Here is a 12401-nt window from a genome sequence, read left to right as displayed (position 1 = left end):
AACAACTCTTTTGGATCACTGAGTTCATTCAGACACTCCTCCAGTACATCCGCGGCCGCATTTCAAACAGGCCGGGGTTTGTGTTGTGGGGATGAGAGGAGAGTCAATGCAGGAGGAAAACGTATTTAGGGCTGATAGAAGGAATCCTGAACATGAAGAGAAACCGTTTAATTAACACAATATGAAACATCTACACAGATGTGTTTTACAGAAGTTTAGACTGATAGTTTTACAACTTAAACTATATTTTCTTAAATCATCAAAGATATGCAAGAAGCCTTGAAAGTGGTTGCTGTGGATTCATTACGATGAAATCGCTTTTTTTTTTTTTAAATATAATTAATATAGATCATCATTTTAAATTTTGAACCAAAAAAGGCTTAATATTTTCCAAATATGTGTTTTGAGACTAAACTATTTTAACTCATTATATCAAACATACACAAGATTAAAAAAAAAATTCTTGTCATTTTAACTTGAACTTCATAAAGTTCAACTTAATGTTAGATTTGAGACAACTTTGTACCAAAACAATTTCATCTGATGACTCATAAAGGAATTACAACGTACCTGAGCGCACCAGTGGGTGTGTTCATTTATAGTGCTGCAGGTGAGCGCAAGGTAGAAGAAATGTTCTTTGTTGTTATTGTGACTTTTCTAAATGTACATTTTGGGTATGGACTTTTAATTTCAGCAAGAGTCACTACAGCTTTGAACCTCATCAAAAGAAGCCACTTTCTGATGGTGCCCCCTACAGGCCGTCGGTGCTCTACTTGCTCTCGGCAGAGACCTCCTGCTGTGCTGTGAAGATTGAGTGGTAAATAGTGTACATACTTTAAATCAGATTGTTTCGATGGCTGAGAGTTGCAAAACCCAAAAAACAATTCATGAAACAAAACACACAATCACTGAAACAACGAAACTAATTCACAAAATAAAATAAAAAATCCCAGGTTACCGATACAAACTCGGTTCTACGAGTTTGTAAATCACCCAGTAGGGAGCAGATCTTTCTCAGCGCCTGGAGACAGACAGAGCCTGGAGGTAACCCATAGTAACAGCCTGTAGAGGGCGTTGCACAAATAAGTATAACTTATATAACCTGTTGTTATTGTGAATTAGTGAAGTTGTTTCAGGGATTGTTTATGTGAATTGGTTAAAGGTTTGTTTCGCACCCATCAGCCACCGTACATTAATCGTTTTTTACAGAATTACTTTAACTTTGAGGAACCAAAATATCTGGAGTCCATATCAAACAAAAGTGTATCTAAAGTCAATCCACGGTTCCTGCTCCGTGTCAACATTTTCTTCGACAAGCACAAAGTCTCTGTGGAATTTTGTCTGCCCACCATGTGAAAGTGCAGGGATCTGATGGAGATGGACGTCAGATGTGCAGATGAAAGAATACAACCTGGAACACACATGGACGCAAGAAGAAAAACAGGCAGTGAAGCTGCTTTCCACACTTCATTGAATCTGAAGTGGGGAAGAAAAGACAACAGGTGTGTTCATAGATCGGCCACAGCTTCGATGACTCGGATCGTGTCGGAGACGAGAGGGAAAACCAGTTTGTGTTTGTTCAGGTCAGTCACTGAATTCAAAGACGTAGGTCAAGATGAAAAAGCAATATGGGGTCCATTTATTTAGTCGTACATATTTACAGGTATAAAAATAACTTGCCATAAAGATGGTCAGTAATGGTGTAAACAGATAAGAACTAATAGATAAGAAGCAACCGAGGGACTGAACATTGAATTAAATTAAGATTCGAGTGAGATCAAAGTCTCCACAACTCTTCAGACATGATGAAGTGGAGCAGATTTAACATGATGATGTGCAGTTTGTCCAAGAGTCAATGTGATGCTGCGTTTTGTCCATGAGTCACTGCTTGGCTTTCTTGACGATGGTTCCTACTGCCGAGATGACCGTGGTCTTGGTGCCGCTGGCTGTGGTCGTCACGGAGACGACGGCGGGCAGGGTGGCTGAGGTGGTGGTGATGAGGGTGGGCTGGGCCAGTGTGACTGGGATGGCCGAATCCCACTTGCTTTTCCTCTTTTGGGCGTCTGTTGGACGGGGAAAATTAAAGATTTGGAACCTTAGTGTGTTTGTTTGTGTGTTTGTGTAGTCAGTTGTTGTACCTGAAGATGTGGTGCTGCTGTTGTTGGTGTTGGACGCTGCTGTGCTTGAAGCGATGGTTCCCTTTTTAGTTCCAGTGACGAACTCAATCTGTGAAGTAAAGTGATACTTTAAAGTTATTACTTTATAAAGTTCTCCGCCGTCTGAAGTCTCTGCGAATGAGAGGTTACGAGAGCGGAGTCCATTATGACGTGATAATGGGCCCTGGTTATGGGTAAACAAGATTTTAGCTCGAGAAAAACCAAGTATTATCAGTGGGCGGGGCTTAGGGAAATTTTCCAAGGTAAATATCTTTATTAAACGATTGAAAACACAGATTAATAAGAGATTTTTTTTTAAAAAGTGACTTATAAACAAACTATATTCAGCATATATAGATCACATGTGCAAGTTCATTATTTTGCAGATGTTTTCATCCACCAAAAAATGGAAACGTGTTTCATCACGTTCACCATTGACTCCATGAAAAGTTTGGAATGACAAGAGCTCACACTACGCAGAAGCCACGCAAACACACACATTTCGCACGTTCACGCTTTACATTTTTTACTTTGAGTTCAGCATTTTTGGAAAGACGCACGTTTTCTCCAGTTCATGAAAGCGAGACCTGGCAACATCAAATAGTGAGTTGCGAAGGCCGTAAAGCAGAAATGCACTCGGCTGGCGGAGACCTGCCTGTTACACACACGCATGCACGCACACACTCGCGATAATAATCAATTTTTTTGTTTTGTCTTGTTCTTACTTTGGTTCGCTCCTTCTTGGCTTTCTCCAACTTGTCCATCTCCACCTTCTGGGCTTTGGCTGCAAGTGCAACCAACAACAACAACAAAAAAAGGTTGTTCTTTAGCAAAATATCCATTTGAAAATGGCCACTTGACTTATAATGTTAGCCTATAACACACACGTGTTCAAATTGACTTATATGTTCTTTTAATTTTTTGTTTTCAGTTTGTCGTCTTTACAGAAAAACATGTTAAAATCAACTCTTCAGAGTTCCTTACCGAGTCCCTCATAGTACGAGTCTTCCGACCAGCCGTGTGGGTCGAACATGTCTTTAGGGTAGTTGGTTCCGAGTTCATCGATGCTGCAGAACTGAATCAGCTTCTCGTAGATACTGAAATAAACCAGGAGAGAACGTCAAGCCAGAGATTTGTCAAAAATAACCACAGCTCCGTCCAACAATTCCCAGCGTACCTTGGGTTCCTAAATTCTTTCTTTTTCTGGATGTGGTTGTTGGTGTCAAAGTCTCCATGAAGCTTTCGCTCGTACAACTTGATAATCTTCTCCTGTTGGTGAAGCAGTAGATCACACTTAGTAAGAGCAACACTGAGCAGGTAATTCCTGAGATAAAGCAAGAATAAAGAGTTGCTTTTCAATCCGTCAGACGTCCAGATATATTCCAACAATGTGTTTTTGATTGAACTCAAGCCTTCTATTCAATGTTTAATGAGATTTTAGTAAAATAATCGGATCAAGGAATCCGGTCCTCAACGACAGAACCATTACCACCATCCAAACTTAAGGTTGGCTATATTTTTTAATTATTGTCTAACATCCCTCAAACAATATTACATGAAAATGACTACATCCGTCACTACAGTCACAATAAACCGATTTATTTATTTGCTGCCTGCCTCATCTTTTATAGAGGTTGTTTTTTTTCCCCTTTGGAACAGGACAGGGCGTGTGAGCCGCCTTGAGAGTTCATAGCAAAACCTTCCTAAATCCAGATGGTTCTCCAGAACACCTTGATAATACTTTTTATTTCAGAACTTTTTAAGTTATCTTTACCAACAGGTAAACATATGCAAATAACCTCCCTGATGGAAAAGAGTTTCGTTTAATTTAATTAATTGAATGGATATGTATGTATAAATATGTATCAATGTGTTTGGAATGAGGGTCTGACTCGAGGTTACGTAACAACGAGATGTTTTTTTATCAAAGTCTCAAGAGAATGCAAAAAACAGCTGGAGAAAGTTCACCGTGTGGAGACGGTCCAGGAGAGAAAGTTGATTTACTGAAGGAGTGTTCAGTGGCTCTAGTCGAGGTGAATAATTCGTACAAAAGTGGGAGTGTCAAAAACGCTGAGGTGTTCACTCGTCAGCTGTGCCCGGACCTGCCTTTGACCAAGCAGTACTGAGCTCAATTGGATTTAAGTTAGAAAAGGAGAGTCTCTGGTGATAACGTGAAATAGGATAGTGTTGCTTTGATTATAAGGGTGTGCCTTAAGATTTATGTAGCAACCTGAATAAATTCCTGACCTCAGGGGGAAGTGTGGAGACAGATCTTGACAATTGATCGTCAACCTTCCCATTTAGTGTACGTAATAAGAGTTATTAAGTTTCCCGTGTGTTAAGTGCAGACAATATCTGACATATCATACCCAGAGAAGCATTAGACGAAACCCGTCTTGTGTTGCGATGGTGGATATCTTGAAGCAGCTTTTTGGGCAATGTGGTTAATTATTAATTTGGTAAATAGAAGTCAAGGTTACCAACAGCTATTAAGTTCTCATGTACATAGAAAGTAAACGGTTTCAAATGACAGACTTATTTGTCCCTTCCTTCCATTCTTCTCAGCTAAACTACTAATAACGCTTCTGTTCTTTCCTCAACGGTTTGTGTACATTGCACATCGGAATAATAACTACATGCAAAAAAGTAATTCTGTCATTTTAGTAATTTTATTCTGATCTTATTATTATTATTATCGTGTTTAAAATGAAGTGTCGATCAATCACACAGAATCCTCTAGTATATCATTGTGTTTCTTAACTAGTGTGTTTATTTAACACCAGATGAAACGTGTGTATTTACAAACAAAATTGATTTTCCCCTAAAACCACCTCAACGTTTTTCAAACTTTTCCTATTTGGCCTAAATCTTATTAACTGCTTGCATAACTTCCGTCTTTCTTTTCTGGGTTAAGAGTTTCACAACAAAGATGAAACTCATAAATACTCAACAAGATCTGGTACAAATCCACACAGTGCATGATTAGCTCATGTTGCAGATTTATTTTTGAAAAACATTATTGTTTCATGTGAACTCTTCAATGTGAAATTTAATTTCCAAAGTCATTATTAGTGTCAAAATACAAAAAGGTTTTTACATCTCAAGTCTTGCATGCTAATAAATATTCACTTTTACACACATCCAAACAAAAGGAAACGAACAACAACCCAATTAAGTGGGATTTATAGTATGAAAGTATTTAGTGGCGTGTGCAGCTTTTGGGGCTTGAATTCCAGACCAACTTTAGAAAGAAAAGAATAAAAGATTCTTAACTTGACACCTTCCGTCTGCCATGACAAAGACAGAGTCTGGCAGAGGAACAAAGATGTTTGTAGAGGAACTTATGCTCTGATCATAGAGCAGAAGTCATTCACTCAGTGGAAAAGTAAAACGCAAAACATCATAATAACCTTGGAAAAATCCCCCCCATGTTTTTCAAGCAGACACTTTTTAGTAACAGTGTTATTTCAAAGAGGTTTTGTGTCGTAACATAAATGGGCGTCTCTACCTGCAGCTGGGTGGAGCAGCGTCCTGGTGGCTCGGGAGGGATTTTGATCTGATCTGGAGACATGTTCCGCACTTTCTCCGAGAAGAGAGCTGAAGAGACAGAAAGACAAACATGAGCGTTGGACACGTTTTCACTTCCCTGAATGATCAAGGCTACATGTTAGCACACGCTGACCATTAGGCCCTAGAAAGAAAGAAAATATGTAAGGAAGGATCCAAGCAAGGAAAGTGCATCCATTTACTTAAGAGAGACAAATAAACTGTGGCATGCGAAGACAATTATCCAGCAAATGGAATATTTTTTATCTTTTGTTAGGCCGGGGAAAAACAAAATCAACTCTAAAATATGTTATTTATACAAGTTTCAACTTATATTGCTTATGTATTCTACTTGATCCAAGGGAAGGGAATTATTATATTCTTAAAACATTTAATTTGACATATGTATCTTGATATCAGATGGAAATAAACATTCATTAAATCTATTAAAACAATGTTGAAGGATGTCACCAACAACAAAAAACATAATTTTGCATTGTGCATGTTTCCTTGTCAACATTTAGGCAAAACATAATGGTGTGTTTAATGGTATCGTACAGCTGTACACCTTTCTGAATGGAACAAATGAAATGAAAGATGCTTCACTGAGTAAGGTAGCGGCTGTTGTTGGGACATGTCAGAAGATGTGATGCACTTTGCCCCTCCTTTTTTTTTTTTTGCTCATCCCTTATTTTCACTCGGCTTCTTTTTTTCCCCTGTCTTGGGGCCAGACATTCTTGAATGTCACTCTATATTTCTATCAGGCAGATGGTCTTTACAGTCGTTCAGCACTGTCAATCACTCTCTGACTCAGTGCTGGCAGTGCACAGTGTGCACAAGACGTCCTGCTCAGGTCAAAACGAGTAATAGCATGAAGATAACTGTTCTCACACGTGGCAGGCGTTCAGCCCATGACAGCAAGATGACGTTCGGAATTTCTTTTGTTTTAATATCAAGGGTGTTTCCTACAAGCTACGGCAAGCATGTCTGACGAAAGTGATATTCTTGTAGCACTTTTATTATGCATGTGTACGAAAGCTGAGCAAGCAAAGGATGTGAAAAATATTGAAAAGAGAAAGCAAACAACATCACTTATATTATGATGAGAATACTAGCATGTAGGAGGGATAATGAGGACTCAAAATAAAGTATAGTCAAGAGTTTATAAACATGCTATGGTCCGTCTGTAGGCAACTATTGCAATTAATTTTCCTCCCTAATGGGATGCCGACTACACCAACACGCCTTTTTTTTCGCAGTCTGTGTGGTTGCTATGGTTCTGGCGCACAGTCTAAAGTTTTAACAAGGCCTTCTCTTGTGACGCATCAGGTTTTATGCTCCAATGGATGCAGAAGGTTTCAGTGCCACGGAGTTACCAAAACAAGAGCATAAAAGCCTGATGAGGCATGCAGAATGTGCTTTTTCTAGGTGCGCTGTGTTTCCCTGTCCAAGACAATTACGCTTTCAGCAAGGAATTATGTTGTTGAGCCTCATAATCCAATCAAGACCGATTGCTACAACGTCTTATCCAACTACCGATATTAAACACAGGCTGGTTAACCTTCACATTAATGGATGGGCATTGGACAATCGTTGACCATGCTGAGAGGAGGAAAAAAGGCTTATATTTCTGTCGTCTGTCCATTCAGTAATCCACAATTATTCTCGGACAAAGTGGGTTCTTAAAAAGATCACACAAAGAATATGATTTAACCCGCTGACAAGAGCCCATTTAGTAAACGTTCTGTGACATTTATGAAAGCCTAAAGCTGCAGCTGGAATGTGAGACTGAGTCACAAAGACACAACAAGACACTAATGGGCGGGTTGATCACTAGCTTCACTCTGCTCAAAGATGCAGAAGGGACGCGTTTAGTGTGTCTCAGAAGAGCAGAGAGAGTGTCATTTCTGCTTCAAAAGTACCTGAGCGATATTTAACGTATTCGTGTGTATTTTCACAAATTGCATTTTTTTTACATGAAAATTAATCATGCAAAGAAAAACATCCATAGAAGTATTCCATTTCTATTTTGAGCTATAACTGTTATTGATTTTTACCACGTTACTTTTTCAGAAAAACATCCATGCTGAATAAAAAATTTAAACAAGTGGTGGGTCAAATTTTAGACAACGAGGTGCAATCAAGCAAAAACATAATAATAAAAGAACAAAAGGACCTATTAAATGTGGGAAAAATAAATCTAATAAAATTAATTATAAATTACTTAAAAAGTAAAATATAGATTGAACATCAAAAAAAGATTCTAAAAACTATCCAAGTTGTGCAATAAGGGACTTGAATTAAATTCCATTCAACATAGGAGTACGTACATTCTTTCTACTTTGCTGTCAAAAACCAACAATAAGGTTTATACAATCAATTGCATTAAAAAAAAAAAAAAAAAATCACACCCATCAGTTTAAACAAATCCTTCAACACACCATCTGCTTTTGTGCCCGTTTGATTTGTCACATGTCTGGTGTGCCAGCCAAGGTGTGGCTTGAACTCCAGTTAACATCAAAGACTTTTGGAATTATGTGTACCAAGCACTGTTCCATGATACACTCATTTCCTCTTTTGTATGACACTAACACCTTGCAGCAATCACACATGAGTCAGAAGACAAGCAGAGGCGTTTGTTGCCCCAGCAGCAAAATAGAATTAATTAGTAAGAGCATGATTTTATGACTTATGGTTGCTCAATGTGTTGTGACGCATACTTATATCAGTGACTAAAGAAAATAAAGAATGACCAAGAGGAGGTTAAAATGGGTATGAAAGCACTTTCTTCATCTTTATAGCATAAATGTAATACTTTAAAATAAAGCCCAAGTTTGCAAGGTTTAGTCCCTACTTGGTTAAGGACTGAATCTACATTTCTGAACTTTGCAGGAATTCTGAGTGATGTTTAGGGAGAACAAACTTTTACTTTAACGGTGGTTGTGCTTTTGTTTGTAAAATTAAACTTACAGTCAAATGTAATGGTTTTAAGATAACATATATTTATTGCTACTCACCAACTAGTTCATTTGGATCTTTTGTTTCTGCTTCAGGGATCTGAAAAAGAGAAAAGGGTAGAGAAAGAAAGGGAATGAGAAAAACAGAGATACATGGTATTCAGTTCTCAAATGTTCATCAGAAACAACATGGCGGTAAACATGAAGCAGAGTTTTGGCAAATTAAATAGGATGTAAAAACAAGCTGAAATCTTTGCAGTTAACAAGAAACGGCTCAATAGACTAAAAAAAGGGAATCCGTCATGTCACTAGGTAGCTTTCCCTTGATTCTTTGTCTTGGCAGTGTTGAAAGTATGCAGCATTTAGTGCCAGCATGGTGGGTATAAACAAAGGATTAGCTCAAGAGGACAATGTTGTTATTCACAGGCATCACTTCCTCACCAAGCAACTGCACAACTAGATGAAAAGAATTATCCTGACTGTTGGACGAAGATACTCGATTCCCAGAGCACATTGTGTTAAGCAACAAAAATGTGGCCTGAGCTCACAGCAACTTGACATCAAGGGAAATGTTTTCAGGCAGACAGAGACATTTATAGAAAGTAATTTTCTGTTATAAAGTCATTTTGTGGGCTACATCACTTTCATAAATCAAGTTGAAATACTGTAAAAATGCATGCAAAAATAGAACAAATATAGATTTAAGTTTATATTTCTCCGTGCGTCACTTACAAAAGTTTGTCATGGCATGGTTATTCATTCTTCTAGCGAAACTATTCTATTATTCTATTCTATTGGAATGAATCGACTACCTACCAAATATTTGTATTGTTGACAAAGACTGCCCAGACAACTTGTATTGTAGAACATATGGTTAGAAAACCCAAGACTTTTTTTGACTAAAGATGAGTCAGGGTGCTCATTCTATCAATTTTTTTTTTTTTTAAACAATTGTGATCTTTAAAAACAGCACCACAGAACAACAACACTGCAAGCTTTTCAAAACAGCTGGCTTCACTTAAGTACAGCACCATCTAGTGTTTATACACGTTACAATCGACATTATAGTGTTATGTTTGAAAATAAGGTTAAGTGTGCTCCCAAATGCATCCCACGGCACGGTTTTAAATTACCTCAACATATTCTTCGTCCCTGCCTTCGTCAGCCTCGTCGATCTCCTATGAAAGCAAAAATACAGGGGGTTAGAACTGCTGAGCTCAAAGGTTCTGAATCCAAAAAAAGTAAAACCAGGTCCAAGTTAAGAGAAAGTACTTTTTAGAGAAAGCTTTACCATTGTTTAATAGTTTTGTTGAAATAGTTGCTCATTACCTAATTATACCAATGGATTTTGATGCCATTTTTAATTTACAAAAAACATTTGATTCGTATGGAATATAAAACTTAAACAACTTTTTTTATTATTTGCAAGAGATTACATTATAACCTGTGTGTATATTATGAATATTATGAAAACAAAACCCAGAAAGCCGGTTTAAAACAATCACCCGGCAGCAGAAAAAAAACAATCATCAAAAACACCAAATTCAGTAAGTAAGTAAGTATTTGTAGAGCACTTTTCCAGACCAGGGTCACAAAGCGCTTAAGATACTGTATACTGTCTTATGAAAATTAAAAAACAAAAAAACACAATGAAAATAAATAAATACTGACTGAAATGCTTTCTCCACTGTCTTCTGAGACCTTGTCTTCGGTCTCGATCGTTCTGTTAAAGGTTTCTTCGCCATAACTGTGCACAAGACCGCCAACTTGACCCTCTGCTGGAAATGACACCAGAAGTAGGGGTTATGGTTAAAAAAAGAACATCCCACTACGAGCATTTTATGATCCTTCCTTGGCAGTTTAACCAGGTGTCCATGATGTGTACTGTATATTAAAACATATGAATTATTTGCATTATATGGCACAACATAACAGTTCAGTATTAACACGTGCAATCGTATTTACTAAGCAAACACATCTGCATTGGGTCTTTTAAACAATGATACACATTTATATCACGTATCTAAATCTAATCGGTGAAGAAATATGGCCAAATGATCTCTTTTTTAAGCTTATTGTACAAAAGAACAATGTAGCTACAACTAGCCACATGCTAACTTCATAAGCCAGTACTTTTGCTGAGCGCGCATAACAAAGGTATTGCTGTGGTTAAGTACTCTCATATTTTACACTAAAACTTGTTAAATTTATGGGACAAAATACCTGTTTCATCCGTTTCCGAGTCGGAATCGGGTTCTGAATCGTTTCCATAGTCGGCTAAAGACGAAAGCAGGGCACTCTTTTTGCCGCTCGCCATCTTCGTTGCGTCACTACAAACATGAGTCGCAGGGGAAATGGCGTCATCAGAATGCTCAACGAGGAGCACTTGCTTCTGGAAGATGTAGTTCGGAGGCAGACTGTAGATTAATATTGACTTTATTGTTGACTATACATACAAATATATATTAAAAAATCAGACATGACTTTGTATTTTTAATGGAATTTTATTGCTTTATTTATTCAATTAATCATATCAATCAAACATTTTGAATAGCCCACATTTGACAAAGGGAAGGATAACATTTCTGTTTTACATTTTTTAAACACATTGACATTCCGCAAAATTGGACTCATGGTTGGAAAGCAGAACATGGTTGCAGATTATTAATGCAATATAATCCAAAGCAACCAATATTCAAACAATTTCTGAATATATATACATTAAAAAGTCCATTGTGGTGCAAGACAGACTCGGATTGATTAAATCACTCCAGCCTTTGTCGTCATCTCCTTCTTCTTCTTGTGTTCCTTCTCTCTTGGACTGCAGCAGCACCCGTATAATAGAGCAAAGACCACCAGAGACAAAGTCCCCAACACAAAAGCTCCAATGACCACCACTCCACCAAGAGCCCATGGCTCCTTTTGCAGGCGGTACAAGAACCATTCCAACCATTCTTCTGGAGCTCCCTTGAGCTCCCGCTGCTCTGGTGAACTAGAAAAAGATACACAAAGAATATGACTAAAAAATAATGTGAACGTAAAATGCAAGATAAAACAAAAACAAAAGTGATTTTTCACAAAGGAAATTATAAGGTTATTATTTTTGATATATGGGAGGAAAATTAAATAGGAAATTATAAAAAAATTAGAATATCATGAAAAAGTTCAATATTTTTTGTCTCTCATTTTAGAAAGTGAAACCCATATATTATATAGATTCATTACACATTGAGTAAAACATTTATTTCTTGAAATGTTGATGATTGTGGTTTATAGATAATGAACATTCAGTGTCAGAAAATTAGAACTTTACATAAGACCAATGAAACAAAAGGATATATTTTAAACAGAAATGTCAGGCTTCTGAAAAGTTGAGAAAAAGTAATGTTATCACGCTGATCGCTTTCATGCCACGCCACATTGATGCAGTAATTCATGCAAAAGGAGGCCCAACCAAGTATTGAGTGCATGGAAATGATCATACTTTTCAGAAGCCTGGCATTTCTGTTAAAAATATTTATTTTTTTCGTTGGTCTTATGTAATATTCTGATTTTCTGAGACACTGCATTTTGGTTTTTCATTTTCTATAAGCCACAATCATCAACATTTTAAGAAATAAATGTTTGAAATGTTTCACTTTATGTGTAATGAATCATTATAATATATGGGTTTCACATTCTGAAATCAATAACAAAAAATATTGAACTTTTTCATGATATTCTAATTTTTTGAGATGTACCT

The 12401-nt window shown here is 37.2% G+C and overlaps 1 protein-coding gene across 4 annotated transcripts; it reads right to left on the bottom strand.

The window, feature by feature from the left end:
• Positions 1-1610: 1610 nt before the first annotated feature.
• sap30bp (SAP30 binding protein) lies at positions 1611-10996 on the bottom strand. Of its 4 annotated transcripts, none has more exons than XM_087782867.1 (10): positions 10883-10996; positions 10331-10437; positions 9793-9837; positions 8720-8759; positions 5665-5753; positions 3334-3425; positions 3141-3253; positions 2882-2940; positions 2139-2226; positions 1611-2063 (listed from the first exon to the last, which is right to left on the bottom strand). In XM_087782867.1, the coding sequence occupies exons 1-10, from the start codon at positions 10974-10976 to the stop codon at positions 1882-1884; spliced, it is 909 nt and encodes a 302-aa protein (XP_087638993.1). In that variant the 5' UTR covers positions 10977-10996; the 3' UTR covers positions 1611-1881. The 4 variants fall into 4 exon arrangements, with proteins under 4 accessions (XP_087638993.1, XP_087638994.1, XP_087638991.1 ...); XM_087782868.1 differs by having other exon boundaries at positions 10331-10434; positions 10883-10987; XM_087782865.1 differs by having other exon boundaries at positions 1611-2226.
• Between the last annotated feature and the right edge of the window lie 1405 nt (positions 10997-12401).

This window comes from Callionymus lyra, chromosome 2 (assembly GCF_982586985.1).
Source record: "Callionymus lyra chromosome 2, fCalLyr1.hap1.1, whole genome shotgun sequence".
NCBI lineage: Eukaryota > Metazoa > Chordata > Actinopteri > Syngnathiformes > Callionymidae > Callionymus > Callionymus lyra.
Note: the sequence above shows the minus strand (reverse complement) of the source record. Positions and strands in the feature narration are given on the sequence as shown.